Here is a 27,075-nt window from a genome sequence, read left to right as displayed (position 1 = left end):
TTTTCATGTACATATTATGACAGATATATTAGCAGAATACTGTAAATATAGATTCTAGACTGCAGGCGGATTTAAAAAAAAATGGTACTTTACTGCAGTTATGTATGCATTAATAAATGGTTATGAGTAAAATATGTAATGGTTGCGGGTAACAGACTGCAAAAATAGATGCAATGGCATTGAATGATGGTAAATAAGGGAGAGAAGTTTTCGTGGAAGTTTCACCAAAGTTGTAACATTTAATTTAACTCTATGACCTGCTTGGGTGAAATCTACCTGGAAAAAAAAAATCTACATTTTTGTTCTTTATTTGGAAGGTGGGATGTATTTAATGACATTTGGTTCATTTCACCAATTGCTCTTTGATTTTATTTTATTTTTTTCATTTTGTATTTAATCATCACTTGTTTACTGTTGCTAAAAGTTTTTAATTTTTTGTCTCACTCAGATTTTTTTTTTACTTGTGAAAAACAAGGAAAATAATGACGTTAATGAAAGGCCTCTTTTTTGACAAAAGAACTGATCCATGATAATGAAACCCCTTAGGAGACATTTAACCTTTTCCTGCTCACAATCTGTATCCTAATGTGCCTTAACGAAATGCCCTGTGCTGAGCATAGGTAATTACATGTCCTTTCTTTGACAGCTACCAGCCAACACTTTATGTGACTTCTAGTTGTCTGGGACTTGGAACCAATTAATGTAGTTATCACTATGACACAGTGATCAGTGCAAGCTGAACATTTTATTTAGACAAATGTGGTTTCATCTTGCAGAGGCTATTGTAGCCTGTAGATTGCATTATGCTGTAATTGTCTAATGCAATCATAGTATTAAAAAAATAAAATAATAATCAAGTTTAAATTTACAATTGCATCAACTTATTAGCCTATAAAAAAACACAGGGATTTATTAGAATGGTGAATCAAATGAAATCACTGTATGTCCTTAAAATAAATAAATAATTTAGGTGGACAAGTTAGCCATAAAGTTATATTCAAGTTAACTGATGTATACTTAAGTTGCTTAATTTGGTCTGGACATCCAGGCTAGGTATGAAAAGTTAAAGATTATGAAAGGGTATTATGCTGACAAAATGAGGAGTTCACCAATATCTTATTTTCACTGATATTTCAGGGAAAATAGAACTCTTATATTTTGTCATCCTCATGTAAAGCTCTGAAAATTTACAGATATTTCACAGTGAAATTATATTACATATGGGGTATCGTTAGAGTGAATTTGGGAAATTGTTAAAAAGATTCCATGCATGATGTTGTAAATCATGCATCATGCATATTGTGATACTGTTAGTTAATCCTAGGTGTGGATAAAAACATATGACGCACATACAGACTGTAAGTTTAATTTTTAAGAGATATAAAGTATGTTGTAAACTGCCTTTCCTATTTAATAACAAAGGAGGGGTGTTGACTTTCCCATATACATGCTGCCAAGAATATTAAACGACAGATATAAATAGCAGGATAATGCCTAAATATTAGACCCAGTAATATTACCTATTAATTCAGGAAATGAATATGTGCACATTGATTGAACTTGTGTCTATAACCCAAGCTGGCAACACATTTAACAATTTAGCTACACAATCTCCTTTTGATTTAACAGCAGCTAGGTAGTGTGAAGGTATACTTGAATGGATTTGATTGTAAGCTCTAACAAACAGTGCTCTCTGATTCCTACTGTATTAAAGGAGTTGTAAAGGCAGAAGATTTTTTATCTTAATGCATTTTATTCATTAAGATAAAAAAAAACCTGTGCGTAGCAGCACCCCCTAATGGTTGTGCAGACTATTGCAATTATGCGCTGGTAGCTTCTTGGCTACAGCAAACAGCTTTACTTTTATGGAGAATAAAAGATTATTTCTTTACAGCATGAGGAACAGGAACTGAATACAAACAAGTGCACTGAATATAGATAGACAATACATCCTGTGATCACACTTACCATAGAATAAACACACTATAACCCTGCAGTGCCACCTGTTGGATCGATAAGTATAATGCATATGGTATTGTTCAGTTTATGCAGTTTATGCTGTTGTACTTCCAATACCCCTTCTCAACAACATGAGCCTTGTCAAATTATATTCAGCTTCTTCTGCAAATAACTATGACGTTCCGTCAATAAAGGCATGGTGAGTGCATCAGCAGTCATCTCATCTGACAGGCAGTATTGAATGTCAGGCCGCGTACACACGGGCGGACTGTTCGCCCAACTTAGTTTGTCAAACAATCCGACAAACAGTCCGCTCAAAATTTGCATGAGCGGACTTGACCACACACGATGAACGAACAGTCCGCCGAAAGCGTGCGCGATGACGTGAACGGCATGTACGACGGGACTAGAAAAACGACGTCCTATACACTGCAATGCAACCTTCGGCGTGTAAATCCTTTCTGAGCATGCGCGGAACTTAGTTTGACGAACAAGCCTACACACGAGCGGACTGTCCGCTCAAACCAAGTTTCAGCGGACTGTCTTACGGGAATTCCGAAAAACTTTGTTCGTCAGACTGTCCGCTGAAACTGTCCGCTGAAGCCCACACACGAGCGGACTGGCCGCTGAAACACTGTTCAGCGGACAAAGTTGGGCGAACAGTCCGCCCGTGTGTACGCGGCCTCAGTAACAGCTTGCTCTTGATTGTCCCTCAGTAGGTTATACTTGACGTCGATGTGTTTGGTCCTAGGATTGACCCTTTCTGATTGTGTAAGCTTTATACAACCCTGATTGTCTTCAAAAATAGAAATGGGTTTTGACATGTCTATCCCAATGTCCACAAAAAGTTGACAAATCCATATGGCTTCTTGACAAGCGCGTGCTGCTGCAAAGTACTCTTCTTCAGTTGAAGATAGAGCGACAATTACTTGCTTTCGATTAGATCAACTTATGGTTCCTTCCCCATATTGGAAAATGAATCTGCTTGTGGATTTGCGGTCTGTACAGAACCCGACCCAATCTGCATCCACATATCTGACCAGTTTTGGATTTGACGTTGCTGGTAACCAAATTTTTTTTACTACATTCCAGTCACACTGACTGGGAGCTGAGACTTTCCTGCATGCCCACTGCTGTGGCTACGTCTGGTCTTGTCAGTGGCAACATATAGCTTACAGATTGCTCTGCGATACATGTCATTGTTGGATAGCAAGCTTTTTGCATCATTGCTCTTTAGATTCCATAGGAGTTTTCACTTCCTTGGCATCTTGCATATGGAATTTTTCCAAGATTTCAGAGATTTTCTGAGATTGGTTGAGAAGATAACTTCCTTCTTCTTCTCTCTCTATTTGGATTCCCAGATAGTAACTAATGTTCCCTAGCTCTTTGATTTCAAAATGTCCTTTCAGCTTGTGAACTATCTGATTGTAATCCCCCTCTTGTTCAACAGGTTATAATGTCATCAACATAGATGTATATCCATCTTTCTCCTTCATTCTTGGAGTAGAGACAGGGGTCTGCTTTACCTCTTGAGATTCCCTCTCTAGTAAGCACTCCAGTAAGCACTTTGTTCACTTTCTCATTCCACATCCTTGCAGATTGCTTAAGACTGTAGATGCTCTTCTGAAGCTTACACACAAGGTTGTCTCCTTGCTCAAACCATGGTGGTTGCTCCATGTAGAGATCTTTCTTAATGTTTCCATATAGGAAAGCAGTTTTAATGTCTAGGTTTTAGACTTGCATGCCCTTCCCAGCTGCAACACTAAGAAGTGCTCTAATGGTGGATGGTTTTATGACGGGAACTAATGTTTTCATCATAATCTTCACCAAATTAGATTAACCCTTGGCAACTAGTCTGGCTTTGTATTTGTGGATATTCCCTTCTGCATCTGACTTTATTTTGAAAGTCCACTTACTTCCTATAGTTTTGCGGCTAGGAAGATGAGTGTCCAGGTTTTATTTTCTTGAAGTGACTTTAATTCTTCTTCTGCTGCTCTTCTCCATTTATTGGCTTCATGTTTTTGGAAGTTTTGACAGTTTTTCTATGTCTTCCCAGGATGTTGATTCAAGTATGCTGTGTGTTTTGACAGTGTATGACAGCTTGTGAGGTGGTATCCCCTTTGTAGTCCGAGTGGATCTTCTGACTTCAGGCAGTTCAGCGGGATCTGGTGGGGAACTTGATTTAGGCAATGTGAATTCCACCTCTTGTTCTGACTGCTGCATAGGTTCACTTTGGTTGACCTTTTCTTCTGGTTTGTTGGGCATATTCACTTCACTGCTTTCAGGAATCTGTGTTTCTGGTGATGGGATCTGATTAAAATAAACACTATGACTTATTCTCACTTTGTGAGTCTTTGGGTGTAGGATTCTATAACCCTTAGTTTGCTCACTGTAGCCTTCTAGAATGCCCTCTATGGCTCTGTCCTCCAGCTTGGATCGCTTTTCACTTAGAATATAGGCATGTGCTTTACAGTCATACACTCTGATGTGCCCTATGCTAGGCTTTGATCCATGCCACATTTGGAATGGAGTACTTTTAATGGCTCTTGAGGGTAGTTTGTTCTGTAGGTAAGTTTCAGTCATGACTGCTTCTGCCCAGTACTTGTGAGGTAGGTCTGACAACATGCATCTGGCCATTTTTATAAGAGTGAGATGTTTCCTTTCTGCTACACCATTTTGTTCAGGAGTGTATGGTGTGGTTGCCTGGTGAACTATTCTTTGTCTCTGCAGATATGAGGCTACTTCTTTGCTTATGTATTCTCCCCTATTGTTGGTGCGTATTAGTTCTGATTTCTGTTGGAATTTGTTGCTAGACATGACAGAGAACTCAAGAAGTTTCTCTGATGTTTCATTCTTGTGTTTCATCAGATAAGTAGTTACCATAAGTCATCCTTGGTGAGAAACACTTCCAGTTTAAACATGCACAGCTGGTAATTGGCATTGTTCAGCTTTGCAATTGCAAACTTCACATCTGAACCACTTGTCATGTTTCATCAGCTTGTATACAGTATTCACTGACTTGTTGAATTCTTTTTCCAGTGCCTGGGTGCTGCTAGGGCTGCCTGGGTTTGCTGGGTGTGCCTGGGACTCATAACCTATTGGCAGAGTATTGACATTATGCACTGGAAGCTTCTTGGCTAAAGCAAACAGCTTTACTTTTATGGAGGATATTAGATTCTGTCTTTACAGCATGAGAAACAGTAACTGAATACAAACAAGTGCACTGAACATAGATATACAATACATCCAGTGATCACATTACCATAGAATACCGCACTATAACACTGTAGTGCCACCTGCTGGATAGATAATAAATGGATAGATAATGGATGGATAATCCTGGATAGATAACATATACAGTATTGTTAAGTTGATTAGCAACTATACTGTTGTACTTCCAACACTAATTACTTACCTGAGCCCCATCTCTTTTCAGCGATGTCCACGAATGTCTAAGCCATCCGGGATACTCCTCCTGATTGACTGAGACACAGCAGTGGCACAATTGGCTCCCGCTGCTGTCAATTAAAATCAGCCAATCAGGGGAGATATGGGGAGAGGCCGGGTCGGGGCTCTGAAAGGACACACGGAGCTCTGACTCGACTCCAGTGACCCCATAGGAAGCTGCTGGCTATGGGGGCACTCGGTAAGTATAAAATGTTTTATTTATTTTTTTAAACTAGACATTACAATCACTTTAAATTGTATTGTAATTATACTATTTGCCTTAAGTTGTAATGTGCTGTGTAAACTGTCGGTGCTATATATAAATTATGTATATTAATAATAATAATAATAATAATAATTATAATATTAGTTCTGTGGATTTCTGGGTTGGATTTCACGCACCATATTCATTGGTGAATCTAATAGAAATTGTTCAGAGATTGTATAATCAGATTGTATGATGTATGATTTTGTAGTCAGACTGTATGATATGTGCTTTAAAAGTAAACTTAGCTTGTTAGGTATTGTATAAACTGTATATACAGTTTCTACCTTTGAGATCTTTCTAAATCTTGACCGGACTAGTACTACAATCATGTGATTATCCTGATTGACTTTCTAACTATGTAATGATAGCCAATTCCAGAAGTATATGTAAGGCAATGTTGAAGCTGCCTGTCTGACCACAAATGACATGAAGCATCAAATACCAAACTACTGCTTTGGCCTTGCTGCAGTTATTAAATTTACAAGGATAATATCTCCTGTCTTTGAGTAACAAAGATACCCAGCATCCTCTTATCATATTCATATATATGAGCAGTGTGATATGATCTGCAAATCATAGGGGTTAAGACAACAATATATCTACAATGGTGTCATTAGAGCTGTGCATGGAAAACTAATAATGTTATGCAGGGTAAATGAGCTTGCATTATTGCTGGATTTATTGCACATGAACAATATAATAAAATAATTATTGTAACGATGACAGATTGCATGTTGTATTTTTGGTTTCCACGGTGCTTTCTAAACAATGCAATTACAGCTTGGCTTACACACATATATGCTTATTCTGGAAATTCAATCAAAAAATGCAATGCAAGCCAAGGGTACCCGCCTATGTTTTTTACTTACAACAGTTGGCTAGGGCTCCCTAGGTCATTTGTCACTATGTTTTCATGAAAATGTTTTTCAGTGGAGGTTTACAATGCTCAATCCATCAAAGATTACTAGCCTCCTAGATTTGGTTTATTTAAATGCAGGATAAATTATTTAAACAACTTTTATGCTTTCCAGATCATGATCTCGGGTTCTAATGCACTTGATTCTATGTGCACCAGTTTTAGTAAATGTCCCCTATGTGTACCTAAATTCAGTGTCCCCTTCCAAAAAGTTTTTTAAGTTGATCAAAACAACTTGCTGTGGTAAAGACTACACAAAATAGTTGTTTTATACTATGTCGCATATCCATGCAAGGCTGCCATATTTTTTTCTCGTCCAAGTGTATACATTACTATAATAAATAAGGCAGGCCATGCTGGTTGTAGGATAGAAATTTGCACAGTTCTATCAACACAGACAGTGCTGACAGGGGAATCCTTCCTGCCGAGCAATTGAAGCCGTCCCCGCCGGGAGAAGACAGTAATTATTGGCAGCAGCTATAGCAGCTGCTAGCGATAACTTGTTGGTTGATCAATCAACTTGATACAGTCAACCTGCCCATTAACAGTTCAAATCTCGGGGTGGTTCCTCCTAAACTGGCCGAGATTCGAATCGTGCATGGCTGGCTTTAGCATTTCCAATGAAAAATTTAGATCTAGGATGGAGTTTTGTAATACAATTCCTCACTTACAAGAAAGTTTCACAAGACAAATAGACTTATGATAACATTATATTGCTCTCAAAGCTCTTGGAGCACCACAACCAGAAGAGTTAGGTCCCACACAACCCAATAAAAAAGCAAGCAAACTGCAACAACCAGAGGGTGAGGTAAAAAGTGCTTCTGTGCTTCAGAAGGACTTTCCATCAGAAAAAGAGAATTTTGAGCATTGGGAAAACTGTTTACTGAATAAGCAATTATTTCCTGAGGACCAGAAGAGGAAATACACAGTACATGAGCCACATCCCAAACTCAGGTGAAATGGCTAGTACTCTATGCTGGTGTTTCCAGACTAGCAGGTTTTTTCCATGGTGCCTGCGCCGGTGCCTGTGCCTCCTAGACATAGCGATGTACCTAAGCAAAATGAAATCTTGCATACTGTACAGTACACACAGTTCCCGCTCTGCTCATTTTTGATATATAGGGAGAAGGAGTACTGTAGTTCAAAGAAGATAGCATTGCTTTTAGATATGAATTTAGTATACAGGAAGTTACAGGGACCAGGATCAACATATATTTTCTGTACTTGCAACCTGAGAAAAAGAATGCTAACGCAGCCACCACTTTTTAAGACTGGTGAACTGACTGCAATATGTTATATTTTTTTTCTTGGAACTATATGTACTTTCCATTTGCATTGAGGTTTAACCACTTGCCGACCGCCGCACGACGATATACGTCGGCAGAATGGCACGGGCAGGCATATTGGCGTATATATAAGTCCATGCCTGCCCGCGGGTGGGGGGCCCGATCGGGCCCCCCCCCGGTGCCTGCGGCGGTCGGCATTTGTTCGGGAGAGATCAGGGATGAGGGGACGGCCATTCATTCATGGCCACCCCCTCGCGATCGCTCTCGACGAATGGAAATCCCCCGTGACATCACTTCCTCTCCTGTAATGTAAACACAGGAGAGGAAGTGATGTATTCTCTCCTCCGTGTCGGTATTTTCCGTTCCGACACGGAGGAGAGCGGATCGGTGAGTTGCACCAACACTCTACACACACAGTAGAACATGCCAGGCACACTCACACCCCCCCTTTACCCCCCGATCACCCCCCCAATTACCCCTGCCCCCCAGTCACAGTGACACCAATGTCATTTTTTTTTTTTTTTTTTTTTTTTTTGCATTGGTGTCATTTGTGACTGTAATAACTGTTAGGGCAGTTAGAGTTAGCCCCCTTTAGTTCTAATGTACCCCCCTAACCCCCCCAATAAAGGTTTAACCCCGTGATCACCCCCCGTCGCCAGTGTCACTAAGGCTGGGTTCACATTGCAGCGGTTTATGAGAACGAATGTGATTCGCACCGCACTGCAGTGCAAATCACATCCGATCTCTGTGCGATTCGAGTTCAGCCATTCGCCGCACCCGCCGCACCCGCCACACCCGCCGCACCCGCCGCAAATTCGCACGGGACCCTTTTTTTGGCCCGCAGCAGAATCGGATCGCATGGGTGTTCACACCATGCGATCCGAGTTTGCAGATCGCACTGCGATATGCGAACTGATCTGGGGGTGTCAGTAACATTTCACTGACACTCCCAGCAGTTCGCATAGGGCAGTGTGAACTGCCGCCGGGAGGCATGCGATGCGGGAACCCGCCGCGGATTCGCGGCGTTTCCGCATCGCTCCAGTGTGAACCCAGCCTAATAAGCGATCATTTTTCTGATCGCCGTATTAGTGTCACAGGTGACGCTAGTTAGGCAGGTAGGTATTTAGGTTCGCCGCAGCTTTTTATAGCGCCAGGGACCCCCATATACTACCGCATAAAGCCCCCTGATTGCCCCCTAGTTAACCCTTTCACCAGTGATCACCATATAACTGTTACAGGTGACGCTGGTTGGTTAGTTATTTTTTTATAGTTTCAGGGCACCCGCCATTTATTACCTAATAAAGGTTTAACCCCCTGATCACCCGGCGGGTGTCATTTGTGACTAATAACTGTTAGGGCAGTTAGGGTTAGCCCCCTTTAGTTCTAAGGTACCCCCCTAACCCCCCCAATAAAGGTTTAACCCCGTGATCACCCCCCGTCGCCAGTGTCACTAAGGCTGGGTTCAGATTGCAGCGGTTTGAGAACGGATGTGATTCGCACCGCACTGCAGTGCAAATCACATCCGATCTCTGTGCGATTCGAGTTCAGCCATTCGCCGCACCCGCCACACCCGCCGCACCCGCCGCAAATTCGCACGGGACCCTTTTTTTGGCCCGCAGCAGAATCGGATCGCATGGGTGTTCACACCATGCGATCCGAGTTTTCAGATCGCACTGCGATATGCGAACTGATCTGGGGGTGTCAGTAACATTTCACTGACACTCCCAGCAGTTCGCATAGGGCAGTGTGAACTGCCGCCGGGAGGCATGCGATGCGGGAACCCGCCGCGCATTCGTGGCGTTCCCGCATCGCTCCAGTGTGAACCCAGCCTAATAAGCGATCGTTTTTCTGATCGCTGTATTAGTGTCACAGGTGACGCTAGTTAGGCAAGTAGGTATTTAGGTTCGCCGCAGCTTTTTATAGCGCCAGGGACCCCCATATACTACCGCATAAAGCCCCCTGATTGCCCCCTAGTTAACCCTTTCACCAGTGATCACCATATAACTGTTACAGGTGACGCTGGTTGGTTAGTTATTTTTTTATAGTTTCAGGGCACCCGCCATTTATTACCTAGTCTCACTAGTGTACCCCTAAATTTAGGGGTGTCTACTTTCCAAAATGGGGTCATTTGGGGGGGGTTTGTGCCATCTTGGCATTTTATGGCCTTCAAAACTGTAACGCCCTTAGAAAGCCTGAAGGCGGTGCTTGGTTTTCGGGGCCCCGTACGCGGCTAGGCTCCCAAAAAGTCCCACATATGTGGTATCCCCGTACTCAGGAGAAGCAGCAGAATTTATTTTGGGGTGTCATTTCACATATGCCCATGGCATGCGTGAGCAATATATCATTTAGTGACAACTTTGTGAAAAAAAAAAAAAAAAAAAAAAAGTTTGTAATTTTCCCGCAACTTGTGGCAAAATATAAAATATTCCATGGACTCAACATGCCTCTCAGCAAATAGCTTGGGGTGTCTACTTTCTAAAATGGGGTCATTTGTGGGGGTTTTGTGCCATCTTGGCATTTTATGGCCTTCAAAACTGTAATAGGTAGTGAGGAGTGAAGTCAAATATTTACGCCCTTAGAAAGCCTGAAGGCGGTGCTTGGTTTTCGGGGCCCCGTACGCGGCTAGGCTCCCAAAAAGTCCCACATATGTGGTATCCCCGTACTCAGGAGAAGCAGCAGAATTTATTTTGGGGTGTCATTTCACATATGCCCATGGCATGTGTGAGCAATATATCATTTAGTGACAACTTTGTGAAAAAAAAAAAAAAAAAAAAAAAGTTTGTAATTTTCCCGCAACTTGTGGCAAAATATAAAATATTCCATGAACTCAACATGCCTCTCAGCAAATAGCTTGGGGTGTCTACTTTCTAAAATGGGGTCATTTGTGGGGGTTTTGTGCCATCTTGGCATTTTATGGCCTTCAAAACTGTAATAGGTAGTGAGAAGTGAACTCAAAAATTTACGCCCTTAGAAAGCCTGAAGGCGGTGCTTGGTTTTCGGGGCCCCGTACGCGGCTAGGCTCCCAAAAAGTCCCACATATGTGGTATCCCCGTACTCAGGAGAAGCAGCAGAATTTATTTTGGGGTATCATTTCACATACGCCCATAGCATGTGTGAGCAATATATCATTTAGTGACAACTTTGTGTAAAAAAAAAAAAAAAATTTTTTTTTTGTCATTATTCAATCGCTTGAGGCAAAAAAATAAAATATTCAATGGGCTCAACATGCCTCTTATCAATTTCCTTAGGGGGTCTACTTTCCAAAATGGGGTCATTTGGGGGGGTTTTGTACTGCCCTGCCATTTTAGCACCTCAAGAAATGAGATAGGCAGTCGTAAACTAAAAGCTGCGTAAATTCCAGAAAACGTACCTTAGTTTGTAGATGTGACAACTTTTGCGCAAACCAATAAATATACAATTATTGACTTTTTTTTTACCAAAGACATGTGGCTGAATACATTTTGGCCTAAATGTATGACTAAAATTGAGTTTATTGGATTTTTCTAATAACAAAAAGTAGAAAATATCATTTTTTTTCAAAATTTGCGGTCTTTTTACGTTTATATCGCAAAAAATAAAAATCGCAGAGGCAATCAAATACCATCAAAAGAAAGCTCTATTTGTGGGAAGAAAAGGACGCAAATTTTGTTTGGGTACAACATTGCATGACCGCGCAATTACCAGTTAAAGCAGCGCAGTGCCAAAGTGTAAAAAGACCTCTGGTCATTTACCAGCAAAATGGTCCGGTCTTAAAGTGGTTAAAAAGAAAAACTGTAACTTACCGTATATACTCGAGTATAAGCCGAGATTTTCAGCCTCTTTTTTGAGGCTGAAAGTGCCCCCTCGGCTTATACTCGAGTCACCGCTGTCTGACTGCTCGATCAGCGTATCGAGCAGACAGACGGCGGACATTAAAATTCAAAAGCCGCGCCTCCTTCTCCGCCTCCGCCTGTGATAGGCGGAACACAGGCTGCTGGGAAATTGAGTGTTCCGCCTATCACAGGCGGAGGACGGAGGCGCAGCTTTTGAATCGTAGAATGGCCGCCGAGAAGAGCGGCGATCCATCGGCACGACACGGGACGGAGGAGGCACGGGACGGAGGAGGCACGGGACAGAGGAGGCACGGGACACCGGAAGGCACGGGACAGAGGAGGCACGGGACAGAGGAGGCTCGGGACGACGGCGGCTCGGGACGGAGGCTTGGGACACAGGTAGGCTGGACACACACACAAGGCTGCACGGACACACACACACACACACACACACACACACACACACACACACACACACACACACACACACGGATGGATGGATGGATGGATGGATGGATACACACACACACACACACACACACAGGGATGGATGGATGGATGAATACACACACACACACACACACACACACACACACACACACACACACACACACAGGGATGGATGGATACACACACAGGGATGGATGGACGGACACACAGGGATGGATGGATGGATGGATGGATGGATGGACACACACACAGGGATGGATGGACGGACACACACACAGGGATGGACGGACACACAGGGATGGACAGCCATGTCTCACCCTCGGCTTATACACGAGTCAATAAGTTTTCCAGTTTTTTGGGGGAAATTGGGGGCCTCGGCTTATATTCGGGTCGGCCTATACTCGAGTATATACGGTATATATAGTTACTTTTTGTCAGGCAGTCACATATTAAGTAACATTTTAAACATCTGGAGTTTATATAAAATGGCTTTAGCATATAAAGATTCAATAACTGCCTTTTCTCATGTAGTAATCTTTTTTTTTTCTTTTTTTTTTTAATTCACTACTAGTTTCCTTTTTATTTTCCAGTAACATGCTTTCTAATTCAAAAAGGTTAAAGTGTCCCTGTGTCCAAATGATCAACATAAAAGTGGTTGTAAACCCTTACAAACCACTTTGACCTACAGGTAAGCCTAGATTAAGGCTTACCTGTACGTCCAAGAAATATCTCCCAAACCTACACAGTTTAGGAGATATTTGCCAAAACACAGGCGCCGTAGACAGTGGCGCGCAGGCGAACTGAGCGTGCCCCTATCAACGGCGATATGCCGCGAGTGGCGGCTCCTGTGCGCATGCGCGGGAGTGACGTCATTGCCGCTTCGTCGAATGACAGTGGCGGAGCAGCGAGACCCACCGAGAAGATGGATGCTCCAGACTACAGGGGACAGCGGTGACTTCGCTGGCTCCTGTGTCAGGTAAGTGACACATAATGGGCTACAATGCGATGCATAGTAGTCCATTATGCTTTACCTTTGCAGGGAATCAAAGAGGAAGTCAACTCATCAGGGCTTACTTCCTCTTTAAAAAGGAAGTAAACCCTGATGGGTTTTACTTCCTCTTTATTCCCCTGCAAAGTAAAAGCATAATGGACTAGTATGCATCGCATACTAGCCCATTATGTGGCACTTACCTTCAAACAAAGCCTGCGATGTCCCCACTGGAGGAAGCATCCGTCTTCGTCCTCCTTCCTTCCGGGGCCGCAGACTCCGGCTCTGTGACTGGCCGGAGCCACGTAACATCACTGAGGGGCATGTGTGCAGGAGCCGCCAGTCACAGCACACGCTGGGCCGTTTCTTCACTGTGCATGCGCCGATGATGTCAAGGTAAATATCTCCTAAACGGCGCACGTTTAGGAGATATTTTCAGTACATATAGGTAAGCCTTATTATAGGCTTACCTATATGGAAAAATTTCTCAGGTGCGTTTACAACTATTTTAAACTGTTTACATATTCTTAAAGCAGAGCTTTTAAACAAGTAACCCCCATACTTACATATGTGTTTTTCAAAGATCCTCAGAAATCACAACTAATGCCGCGTACACATGGATTTCTTGTCGGAAAAAGATAAGACGGCTTTTTCGACTGGATTCCGCTCAAGTTTGCCTTGCATACACACGGTCACGCAAAAGTTCGCTGAACTTTCCACCGTCAAGAATGCGGTGACGTACAACACTACCACGAGCCGAGAAAATTAAGTTCAATGCTTCCGAGCATGCGTCAAATTGTTTACGAGCATGCGTAGGAATTTTGCACGTCGGAATCGCATTTTTGGATAGGAACTTTTCCCGACCGAAAAATTGAAAGCGTGCTCTCAATCTTTTGCTGGCTGGAATTCCGCCAGCAAAAGACTGATGGAGCGTACACACGGGCACATTTCCCGACGAAAAACTCTCATTGGTCTTTTGCGCGCCGAAATTCCGATCGTGTGTAGGCAGCATAAGACTCAGTTTCAGTCCACGTCTAACAGCTTAGAGAGGATCCTTTCAAACGACCCTCCTCCTGTTTTGGGTCCGTAGGGAATATATAGACAGAACCCTGCTAAATCTTATCAGAACAGGACAGATGTCATTTGTGACATCCGTGTGTGTGCCAATATTTTCCCCATCTTGTGATGGAGATCAAATTGACTTATGCAGTCTCCATGAGCGGGTGGACATGGGGGGATATGTGTTTGATAGCATCAGCTCTCAACTTAATCGTAGAGAAACAAAAAAAGGACGCTAACCTTTTCTGTTTGTTTTTGCTGATCTAATGGGGCTCGGTTGTGGTTGAATGTAAATACATCCGCCAGCCTATAGAGATACATTGCTCTCCTTCTATATTGGTATAAAAATTGGAAAGATTGAGCACTTGTCAGAAAGGGGTCAAATATTTGCTGGTTGTTGTGTTGGGAAAGTACATATCTCTGCAATGCTTATAGATACAGATATGAGTGAGGGCTTATTTTAAAGTCTTGTACTGCTTGTTCAAGATATGTGAATAACTACATAGTCTATGATTCATTCACTTTAAAATTGATGACGAAGGCAACTATTGACATGATAGATACCCACTCTGTTTATATTACAGCAAACCTATGTCAATTGGTGCCTTGCAACTGCTCAAACACTAAGTAACAACTGATTGTCTGGGCTGGATTTTCCTAGAGATCATCACCATTCCATGCAGATAAAGCTGACTATACATGAATTGAAATTTGGTCGGTTCAGCAGGGACCGGGCAAATTTTGGTCCATGTCTGGCCACTGTGATTAAACAAAAGTCGATGTACTGATCGACTTCTGTTCAACTACCCTGTTGGATTTTAGCCTCCCAATCTATGTATTCTGTTGGTGGAGAAGCCTCCCCACTGTCAAAATACAAGGACACAGCGAGGAGGATTCCTTCATCCACCTCAAATGTGTGGATGGGGGACTTAGATAAAAAAATTTCAGTTAAATCCACTGATTGAATGAAAACAATCGACTCCTCTATGGCTATGTTAATCCCACCACCAGTGTTTTTTGCATAGTGTGTAAGGATGCACACATGTCTTATAAAAGAATCTTAAAGGAGTATTTTCAACATCGTCCAATGTTTATTTACTCCATTAGGTGCACTATAATAGAATGTACTTACTACATCAAATTTCTCGACTTGTATACCTGTCAGTGGTTAGTAAATGGCTACCCGAACTGTCAAAATATATTGGAATGTGTTAAAATGCCTGATTTTTGAATGAGGGAAGAATTTTGGTCAGTCCCACAACAAGCAGATCAACCATTCTTTTCTTAAATACTTTTGCTGATATAGCACACAATATTTAACTTTTTTTTTTTTAAATGTGAATAAACACCTCCATGCCATAATACTAGCTTTGAACAGATCAGTTTTTGGGAATTAGTATGGTATGAGTGTATGAACCTATTTAATATTGATTTATAAAAACTGGAGCAAAGGAAAAACTGGGCTGCTGCGAACAAAGTTTTAAGCTTTCACTTGAATTTAAATATTATTATTGTTATTATTATTATTATGATTATTACTATTATAAAACACGATTTATATATCCCGAACAGTTTACGCAGCGCTTTACAATGTAGAGGGGGGACAGCACAATTACAGTACAGTTCAATACAGAAGGGACAGGAGGGCCCTGCTCATAGAGCTTACATTCTAAAGGGAGGGGGTGGTGGTACAAAAGGTAATAGATGCGGGGAATGATATGGTGGGGGCCATGGAATCCATAACCATGGAATCCACTTGATTATTATAAACAGTAACTCATCTTCCATTACTTCAGATTCATAACTTAGCCTGAGTGTAGCCCACAGGGGCTGCATCCAAAATTTTACTTGAGACACCAAAGAGATCTAACAAACAGGCAACTTAAGGCAAATGGCAATACAGGCTTTTACTTTAAACCAATTTTTTTATAAAAAGATGGACATTTTAAAACATGTCTTAAGGCAAAACACAAAGTCTGTTCACATTACTGTTAAGAGTTCATGTATTGCCATCTACAGTTCTAATACATATATATTGGATCTATAATTGATTGTTAAGGCGTTGTGTATGCAGACCCTATAAATCTTCCAAGATGCTGCTTAAGGATTAAAAATTCTCTTCTCACTAAAAGGATGCTAGCCATTTTTCCTCTTGCACTAAGTGATCCATGAACCTTTGAGTCTAGGGCAGGATATCTAGATCAGTAATTATCACATACACACACACGTCCAATGCCACTTGGCAGACCCAGCATCGTGACACCAATGATCTTTTTACCTATCTGCATGGGTGGCATTATGACCACCAATCTAAAGGGGCATTCTTCTTACTAACCCCCAATTTTAGCATGGGATCCCTGAAAATCGTTTTAAGCATTCCTCTGGGGTACAAAGGTTGAAAAAGGCTGGGTTTGAAGCACAAAGAAACAGATCTAGTAATGTCTTGCCAGCACAGAGCACTTTAAACACCATACACTCATATAAACACTCAGTGATTTTTTATGTTTTTTCCTAATAGCAACCATAGCACACCTGCTAGAATGTATATGATAGCTATCTCGCTAATGAAAAAAAAAATTGGAAATTTTGTGCTGCAGCACAATTTGCATTCTACAGTCCATTTGACGACATTCCAAGCAGATAAAGTAGCTGCAACAGAACCAGCAGTCAAATAGATGTAGTGTAACCTAATTGGAATGATATGATGCTCATCCATCCTGTATCTGTTACCAAGGCACCAGCATCCGTACCACTCATTATTAAGGCGATACCTCCCCTCCCCCTACATTAGGTCAGCTTTGGTTTTGATCTAACCCAAGAGACATGTATTTTACTGCTAGCTGCAAGCGATATACTGGATAGGAATAGCAACATATCATTCCTGTGCTGGATGTGACCCTAGTCAATTTTTTTGACAGCAAATGCGCTTATTTAAAAATAAAGCTGGATGCAATACATAGGTTTAGGAAAGGCAATCACTGACCTAAAACCACTGCCACCACGGTGACGATGAGCAGCCAGTTGTTCTTGAGGATCCTCTTGCAGTCACAGCCTTTCTTCATCTTTTTCCCCATGTTGCAGTACTCCGTCTATGGGGAATGTGTGTAGGAAGAATAGACAGAGGAGATCTGGATGGAGACAATGCAGAGAGGTGTAAGAATGTCAGTATGTCACACTGCAGGCATCTGCTCCAGCATGAGAAAGATCAGTGCAGTCTCCTTCTTTTTCCCTGAGCCTCTGTTACTGCAGCAGCCTTTGTGCCAGGGTGCCCTGATCTGTCTCTTGCCTGTGCTGCAGATTACAGGCAGCTCGCCCTCCCTCTTACTAGTGATAGCAAGCAAGTATTGTTTGCATACCTATCTGCATGCACTGGTTCAGATCTGCTGCTGGCTGACTGACTAAAAGGCACATGAACCTGCTAGATAGTCCCTACCTCCCTCCTCCCACTCCTCCCTGTCTTTTCAGTCCTACCCATTACTGTCAGGAAAAGTGGGTGCTGTGCTCTAGTCCGCCTTACTGTTTACATACGCAGGGGTGATTAACTAAGATTATTTCCTCATCGGCTGTTGTGTAAAAATCTAAACTCTTGAACCTCTTGAGCTTGAGTCACTAAACACTAGAAGATGTTCACTTAAAATGTTAAGCTGTGCTTACCTTTTTCAATGAACCATGTGCAAGACAGAATCTGCTGCACATGATTATTTTATGGCTACTTTTACACTGAGGCGCTTTATTAAATTGTTGTTACATTCTCAGTTCTGATACCTTATTTGGCTGTCTGTGTTTTTTAATTATTTTTATTATTTTCATGTATATCAGACTGCAAGCTCCTGAAGAAGCGCTTAAGAGCACGTAACAGCGCTAAAAAATAGTGCGGTGCGCTGGTAGGATGGTCAAAAAAGTCCTGCAAGAAGCATCTTTGCAGTGCTGTAGGAGCAATGTGACACTCCTAAAGCGCCCCTGACCATTGAAATCAATGGGGCAGCGCCGCCAAACTGCTGGCAAAGCACTGCTGCAGTGGCACTTTGTGGGCTGTTTTAACCCTTTTTCAGCCACTAGAGAGGGTTAAAAGCCGCTAAAACTACGGTAAAGCGCAGCTAAAAATAAAAATAGCTTTACCACTGATGCCCACCCGCCCCAGTGTGAAAGTAGCCTAAGACCCCTTTCACACTGAGGCACTTTTCAGGCACTTGCACGCTAAAAAAAGTGTCTGAAAAGCTCATGAAAACCTATTTTCAGTAAAATCAATGAATGCTTTCGCACTGGGGCAGTGCTCTGGCAGGGTGGTGAAAAAACAACCCTCTCCATTGAAAGGAATGGAAAGCGCTTCAAACGTGCCTGAAAAGCTCTTAAAAAGTGCTCAGTGTTTTACTGGCAGTTTACAAGTGCCTCAGTGGGAAAGGGGCCTAAGGCTGCTTTCACACTGAGGCACAGGCGCTGAAGTGATAAAAATAGCGCCTGCAAAGCGCCCTGAAACAGCCGCTGCTGTGTTTCCAGTGTGAAAGCCCCGAGAGCTTTCACACTGGAGCGGCGCGCTTACAGGGCGGTCAAAAAAGTCCTGCAAGCCACATTTTTGGAGCGCTGTAGGAGCGGTGTATTTACCGCTCCTAAAGCGCCCCTTCCCATTGAAAGCAATGGGGCAGCGCTGCAAACCCGTCTGCAAAGCGTCGCTGTAGCAGCGCTTTGCGGACAGTTTTAACCCTTTTTCAGCTGCTAGCGGGGGTTAAAACTGCCCTGCTAGGGGCCGCATAGAGCTGCTAAATCAATGGTAAAGCGTCGCTAAATATAACGGCGCTTTACCGCCAACACACGCAATGCCCCAGTGTGAATGTAGCCTAACTGATTGTAAGCTTCCTGGGGGCAGGGACTGGTGTGGATGTACAGTATACACTCACCGGACACTTTATTAGACCCTTTTCACACTGGGGTGCTTTTCAGGCGCTTTCACACTAAAAAAAAGTGCCGGAAAAGCTCATGGAAACCTACTTCCATTAATATCAATGAATGCTTTCACACTGGGGCAGTGCGCTGGCAGGGTGGTGAAAAAATGCTGCTCTTAATTGAAATAAATGGAAAGCTCTTTAAAAGCGCCTGAAAAGCTCTTCTTCAAGTGCTAAGGCTACTTTCACACTGGGGCAGGTGGGCGCTGGTGGTAAAGCAAGTTTTTTTTTAGTGCCGCTTTACCGTCATTTTAGCGGTGCTATTCAGCCGCTAGCGGGGCAGTTTTAACCCCCGCTAGTGACTCAAAAAGGGTTAAAACTGCCCCATTCTTTTCAATGGGAAGGGGTACTTTAGAAGTGGTGTATACACCGCTCCTACAGCGCTGCAAAGATGTGGCTTGCAGGACTTTCCTTTACCTTCCTCCAAGCGCACCGCTCCAGTGTGAAAGGGCTTTCACACTGGAGAGACAGGAGAAGCTCTTTACAGGAGCTATACAAGTGCTATTTTTAGTGCTGTAGGGCCTGTAAAGCATCCCAGAGTGAAAGTAGCCTCAATGTTTTACTAGCGGAGGAGCCCAGTCTCCTCCATCCTTCTTCTCTCTTCTTTCTTCTTTCTTCTCCCAATGTTGACACGACGCTCTCTCCCACTGTAATGCCAGTGACATCACCCGGCGACCACACCCCATTCCTATATAAGTGATCGCGCAGCGCTCACACAGTATTACAGTGGGAGAGAGCGTCGTGTCAACATCGGAAGAAGAAAGAAGACAGATTGAGATCTGGTGACTGTGGAGGCCATTGGAGTACAGTAAATTCATTGTCATGTTCAATAAACCAGTGGTGATATAATTTGTGACATGGTGCATTATCCTGCTGGAAGTAGCCATCAGAAGATGGGTACACTGTAGTCATAAAGGGATGGACATAGTCATCAACAGTACTCAGGTAGCCCATTGCATTTAAACTGCCCAATTGGTACTAAGGGGCCCAAAGTGTGGCAAGAAAATATCCCCCATACCTTAACACCACCAGCCTAAACCACTGATACAAGGCAGGATGGATCCATGCTTTCATGTTGTTTATGCAAAATTCTGACCTTACCATCTGAATGTCGCAGCTGAAATCGTGACTCATTAGACCAGGCAACATTTTTCCAATCTTCTTTTGTCCAATTTTGGTGAGACTGTGTGAACTGTGGCCTCAGTTTCTTATTCTTAGCTGACAGGAGTGAGACTGCTGCTGTAGCCCATCTGCTTCAAGGTTCGATGTGTTGTACGTTCAGAGATGGCATTCTGCATACCTCCTACCTTGGTTGTAATGAGTGGTTATTTGAGATACTGTGGCCTTTCTATCATCTTGAACCCGTCTGCCCATTCTCTTCTGACCTCTAACATCAACAAGGCATTTTTGGCCACACAACTGCTGCTCACTGGGTATTTTCTCTTTTTAAGACCATTCTCTGTAAACCCTAGAGATGGTTGATCATCAGTTTTTGAAATACTCAGACCAGCCCATCCGGCACTAACAACCATGCCATGTTCATAGTCAGTTAAATCTCCTTTCTTCCCCATTCTGATGCTCGGTTTGAACTTCAGCCAGTCACCGTGGTTATTTGAGTTACTCATGTTGCATTAACAGGGGTGCTTACAATGGTCAGCTTTAAGAAAAAAAAATTCAGATAACTTTTTATTAAGGCTCTGTTCACATCTAGGCGTTTTTTGCAAGTTTTTAGGCATTTTTCTGCTCTAAGTCTCTAAAAATGCCCAACAAGACAAATCCCATTAATTTCAATGGTCCCTATTCACATCTGAGCATTCTGTCACCTGATGTAAAAACACCCATCTCTCAAAAAAGTACATGAGCTTCTTTTTTGGCAGATTACATGTGTTTTACTGCTTTTACATTGGTGACTTGTCAACTTCAAAACTCCTGTACAAAAATGCTGCAAAAAAAAAATGCTACAAACGCAGTTTGTTTTGGAAAAAATACACTTTTTTGAATAAAAAAAAAAAGAAAACAGTAAAGTTAGTCCAATTTTTTTGTATAATGTGAAAGATGATGTTATACGAGTAAATAGATACCTAACATGTCATGCCTTAAAATTGTGCATGCTCGTGGAATGGCGACAAACTGTACTTAAAAATCTCCCAACGTTTACATTTTTTTTACAGGTTACCTGTTTAGAGTTACAGAGGAGGACTGGTGCTAGAATTATTGCTCTCTCTCTAACGATTGGTGATATCTCACATGTGTGGTTTGAACACCGTTTACATATGTGACTCACATATGCATTCGCTTCTGCACGTGAGCTCGGAGGGATGGAGCGCTTTATTTTTTTTATCATTTATTTTACTTTTTATTTTTACACTGTTCCTTAAATTTTGTTTTAAACACTTGTATTTCTAATGAAAACATTCCTTGTAATAGAAATAAGCATGATAGGGCCTCTTTGTTGCGAGATCTGGGGTTAAAAGGACCTCAGATCTCACATTTACACTTAAAAGCAAAAAAAAATGGGAAATGTGTGTAGCGCCCACCCATTTAGGTGGGTGCTAGATAGGGTTTTATAGGTAGTGATAGGTAAATTTGGGATGTACCGGACCATGCGGAGGAGGGGAAAAATGGACAACCCCCCGTGTGTAGCCTCCGGCGTACTTTTTTGACCCGAAAGTACGGCAGACTTAGAAAGTAGTTTTGCACTCCAATCTTCCCGCCAGACTTGCATTTCGACGGACAATCCGGCCGTGCGTATGCCAGTCCCCCGTACTTTTGAAATGAACGGACTTTTCCCGCCCGGAGAAAAGTCCACTCATTTTGAGCGGGTCTCCAGGTAGGCGGGGCCCGCAAAGGAGACATCGCTTACCCCGCCACCTGGTATGGACTTAAAGGGGAACCCCAACGCCGAAAAAAATCGGCATGGGGGTCCCCCCAGGTCCACATCAGACCCTTGTCCGAGCATGCTACCCGGCCGGCCAGGAAAGGGGGGGACGAGCGAGCGCCCCCCCTCCTGAGCCGTACCAGGCCGCGTGCCCTCAACATGGGGGGTGCCTTGGGGAAGGGGGGGCCACGTGGCCCCCCCACCCCAAAGCACCTTGTCCCCATGTTGATGAGGACAAGGGCCTCTTCCCGACAACCCTGGCCGTTGGTTGTTGGGGTATGCGGGCAGGGGGCTTATCGGAATCCGGGAGCCCCCTTTAATAAGGGGGCCCCCGGATACCGGCCCCCCACCCTATGTGAATGAGTATGGGGTACAATGTACTCCTACCCATTCACCTGTAAAATAAAGTTAAAAAAACACAACACACAAGATAAAATAGTTTATTGCACAGCTCCGGGGGTCTTCCGTCTTCGGGGGTCTTCTCGCCGGACTCCTCCGCTATCTTCTAGCTCTTTTACTAGCGGAGGAGCCCGGCTTTCTTCTTCTCCGCCGCCCTCTTCTTCCGACTTCGGGGGTCTTGTCCCCCTCTTCGATTCTTCTTCTTCTGTCGCCGCCGCTGTCGTCGCCGCCTTCTGTTCTTCTCTTCTTCTCTTCAGATGTTGACTCGTCGCTCCCTCCCCTCACAGTGGCTCCGACGCGACCCCCAAAGTCGGAAGAAGAGGGCGGCGGAGAAGAAGAAAGCCGGGCTCCTCCACTAGTAAAAGAGCTAGAAGAAGATAGCTGAGGAGTCCGGCGAGAAGACCCCCGAAGACGGAAGACCCCCGGAGCTGTGCAATAAACTATTTTATCTTGTGTGTTGTGTTTTTTTAACTTTATTTTACAGGTGAATGGGTAGGGGTACATTGTACCCCATACTCATTCACATAGGGTGGGGGGCCGGTATCCGGGGGCCCCCTTATTAAAGGGGGCTCCCGGATTCCGATAAGCCCCCCGCCCGCAGACCCCGTCAACCAAGGGCCAGGGTTGTCGGGAAGAGGCCCTTGTCCTCATCAACATGGGGACAAGGTGCTTTGGGGTGGGGGGGCCATGCGCCCCCCCCTTCCCCAAGGCACCCCCCATGTTGAGGGCACACGGCCTGGTACGGCTCGGGAGGGGGGGGCGCTCGCTCGTCCCCCCCTTTCCTGGCCGGCCGGGTAGCGTGCTCAGACAAGGGTCCGATGTGGACCTGGGGGGAACCCCCACGCAAATTATTTTCGGCGTTGGGGTTCCCCTTTAAGTCCATACCAGGTGGCGGGGCCAGCGACGTCTCCTTCGCGGGCCCCGCCTACCTGGAGACGCGCTCGAAATGAGCGGACTTTCCTCCGCGTGTGTGGGCGAGTCCGTTCATTTCAAAAGTACGGCGGATAGTAAGGCGGACTTAGTACGCCGTATTAGTCTGCTGAAAAAGTGCCGTGTGTGGGCAAGTAGCCCGCTGGGAAAGTCGGACGGACAGTCTGGCGGGAAGTCCGCCAGACTAAGTCCGTCGTATAGTCCGCTACGTGTACGTACGTGGCATTAGCGAACAGAGGGCACGGGTGAAGAATTCAGGCACCTTGAACTGCAGGTTTAGCAAAGTCTCTATTTCCATCCAGAGTGTAGCCACTCACAGCTGGGTACTTCAAGGCTGAACAGATCTCTAGCCAAAGATCATGGCAGTCAGCACATTAACTCAAAACTTGAACAATCAACCAAGGGTATACAGGAACTTTTTCCAACTGTATCTGGAACGTTTCCCGCTTCCTTTATGGTACTGGAAAATTATGAATTCATCAATGTCCTTCCCAACTCAGTAACCAGGCACTTCCCAGGATTCCACTTGCCGGCCCTCCTCTGAAGAGTCCTCCCCCGGTCACTTCCACAAGCTGTGGTGTCCCTCCGAGCCAAGAGCACACCCGGACACTTTGAATCCTCTCTCAGTTAATGCACCTCGGACCAGCAGACTCTCGAGACTCGGGAACAGACGAATCCCTTCCCCAGACCCGACAGGTCTATCAGGAGCCACTGACAGTATTATGTTGCGGGATGTTGAACACCCCGTGACCAGGACCCCTCACGGGGCTACCCCAGTCCTGGAACCAGACCAGACCACACGGGTCTCACGAACAACTCCGGAACCTCGAACACGTAACCCACACCTGTTTAAGTACCCCCTCCCAGACTCCTCAGGGGGCCCCGGAACTCCCGCTGATTGGCTCCGAGAGGGCCAATACCAAAACATCCAACCAGACTTGGTTCTGGCCTGTCATGTGCACCTCACCGTCCACATGACCAGGCAGAACTTTTAAACATAGCCTGGCCAAACTGGTGTTAGGCCTATCTACAATAATTAACCCTCAGGACCTTTATTGTGTGAGGTCAAAAACTAAATTTACAATGCATGTGACATTTGATCCCAAATGTCATCCGCTACATTTGTAATTTGTAATTAATTACTTAAGACTTGCAGAGGAGGGGGGCAAGGGGAAGAGGATGAGGGGGGGAGCAAGCCTACAAAGTTAACCATGAGTGTTTTTTTTGGGGGGGGGGGGATATGTGCTTGGGGGCACTTTAGGATTCTAGAGGACTTTTGCTAGAAGGGGGAGTTGGATATGAAATTTACCCCCCTTAACCCCTCCAGCACAAGTCTTCTCCCCTCTCAAAGTGCCCTCTAGCATATATCCTCCCCTCCCAAATTAAAAAGATGCTGGCTGCCACAGAGGGTGTCATAGGATGCGCACGGTTACAGCACTCCGGCGCACAGCTGTGTGCAAGAGGAATAAACGAAAGCACACAAGCACACACACACAGGGTGTGACCCCTCGCTGACCTATAAAGGAAGTGAGGTCATCCAAACACACTGCTGGTTTGTCTTCAGCTTCCTGTGATTCCCACGTCTGCGTCTGTTATCTGTATTACCCGTTGTGACCCGGATTGCCTTATCGACCTCGCTGATCTTCTCCTGACCCGACCTCTGGCTTGATCTTGGACTCCTGCTTTCTAACGTGTTTGACCCTCAGCCTGCATCTGGACTTACCTGCTGTCTCCTGTGTTCGACCCCCGGCTTGTCTTGGATTATCCTTCTGTCTCAGCGTTCCTGGTACTTGTCTTCTGATCTGGACTGTGTTTGACCCCTGGCCTGTCTCCTGGATTCTGTCTTTGCCTTACGGACTTGCTACCATTGCTTTCGGACCTTCCCACGGGACATCACCTCTCAGCTCTGCTCAAGCTACCTGCTGATCTGCTAGCAAGTGACTGTCCTACTGGTAGCTTGTGCCTCTTGGTGCAACCACTCTCTGTGCCACTTTCAGGGGTGGTCTGCGCCGAGTCGCAACAGCGACCGCTCTCGGCATCTTGGCCTCGGTGAGTACATTTATATGATAGTACAAACCAGCCATGACAGAGGCCAACAGAGCGGGTTCGCCATTAGAAGTCCTGTGCCAACAAGTCTCTGCACTCACAGAAGCAGTACAGAGACTACAGGATGGCTATGCGCAGATCGACAGCAGGCTTCAGCGACTAGCCACAGCTCCGGCACCCACAAATCCTACGCAGGCCTCAGTCAGCGATGCCTCCACACCTCATGTCCAGCCTCCACCCGGTATGATGATGGCAGTACCCGAACCACGAGTACCCACGCCTGAGCGATTTTCAGGCGACCGAAAGAAATTCAGAGCCTTTAAAAATGCATGTTCCTTGTACTTGGCTTTGCAACCCAGGACCTTTTCTTCAGAGATTGTCAAGGTCGGGTTTATTATCTCTCTTCTGGCTGAGGAACCCCAGGCCTGGGCCCATAGCCTTATGGAACAGAGAAGCCCCTTGTTAAACTCCACGGACACCTTCTTTGAGGCTATGGGACAATTATATGATGACCCTCAGCGTACTGCCACGGCTGAGGCTACCCTGCATGCTCTCTCACAGGGGAGAAGACCGGTGGAGGATTACACCGTTGAGTTTCGCAAGTGGTCAGCTGACACCAGCTGGAACGAGGCGGCCCTGCGTTATCAATACCGGTTGGGGCTCTCCGAGAACCTAAAGGATGAGTTGGCCCGAGTAGAGACTCCTGCCTCCCTGGAGGAATTAATCCAGTTGGCTACAAAACTGGACAGACGGATGCGCGAGCGGCGCTCCGAACGCCTCCAGGCCCCTCGGCCTAGTTGGATGCTTCCTAAGGCCACTATCCCGTATCCGCCCATCCCGGTTCCTTCGGGTCCCTCAGCTTCGGAAGGGGAGCCCATGCAGCTAGGTTTGGTCCGTCCTCGTCTCACCCCAGAAGAGCGACAACGAAGACGCCAAGCCAATCTGTGCTTATACTGTGGGGGGCTTGGACATTTCATTCACAGCTGTCCCGTGAGACCCCGTAAGTTGCCCCCACGGTGTGTAATGAACTACCAGAGTGTTGGTCCTGCTCAAACTTATGTGACTCTCTCTGTTTCCCTACAGCTGGCAGAAGAGAAGATCCCACTCCCAGCCGTGATTGATTCAGGGGCATGTAGTTGCTTTTTGGACATCTCCCTCGCACAGCAACTACGCATTCCAAGCCAGAATAAAGCAACACATCTTCTAGTCCATTTAGCAGATGGATCTCTGCCACTCTCAGGTCCAGTAACACAGGAGACACTACCTTTGCTCACTATTACAGACTCTGGCCATAGAGAACTTCTACGCTTCGACCTAATATCATCTCCCATGTTCCCTATCATCCTGGGACTTCCTTGGTTGCAGGCTCATGATCCCCAGATCAGTTGGAACAAGAAGGAAGTGTCCTTTACATCCGCTTACTGTATGCAGCATTGTTTTGATTCTGTTCCAGCTCCTTGTATGACCGTGGCCCCCACCACTGATCACCTGCAGCACATTCCTCAGGTCTATTCCGAGTTTAAGGACGTCTTCGATAAAAAGAAGGCTGACCGTCTACCACCACACAGACCATATGACTGTCCCATTGAACTGTTACCTGGTTCTGAGATCCCTTTTGGACGAATTTTCCCCTTATCCGAGACTGAACTAAAGGCTCTCAAAGCCTACATTGATGAAAATCTTGAAAAGGGGTTCAT

The 27,075-nt window shown here is 44.7% G+C and overlaps 1 protein-coding gene and 1 long non-coding RNA gene across 2 annotated transcripts in view; one reads left to right on the top strand and one right to left on the bottom strand.

The window, feature by feature from the left end:
- SLC1A1 (solute carrier family 1 member 1) overlaps window positions 1–17,650 on the bottom strand; it is a 106,897-nt gene extending 89,247 nt beyond the window's left edge. Inside the window, exons 1-2 of the mRNA XM_077475028.1 lie at window positions 17,542–17,650; window positions 17,169–17,313 (exon numbers count right to left, since the gene is read on the bottom strand). Of these exons, the coding sequence (XP_077331154.1) occupies window positions 17,169–17,259 (91 nt within the window). The 5' untranslated portion in view covers window positions 17,260–17,313; window positions 17,542–17,650. The remainder of the gene's footprint in view (window positions 1–17,168; window positions 17,314–17,541) is intronic.
- The window catches only part of LOC143974043 (uncharacterized), a 157,664-nt gene that overhangs the window by 54,839 nt on the left and 75,750 nt on the right, over window positions 1–27,075 (top strand). The window lies entirely within an intron of this gene.

This window comes from Lithobates pipiens, unplaced genomic scaffold, assembly GCF_037356315.1.
Source record: "Lithobates pipiens isolate NorthernLeopardFrog02 unplaced genomic scaffold, aLitPip1_a1.2 Scaffold_13, whole genome shotgun sequence".
NCBI classification, from domain to species: domain Eukaryota; kingdom Metazoa; phylum Chordata; class Amphibia; order Anura; family Ranidae; genus Lithobates; species Lithobates pipiens.
This window is presented reverse-complemented; position numbering and strand designations above follow the sequence as displayed.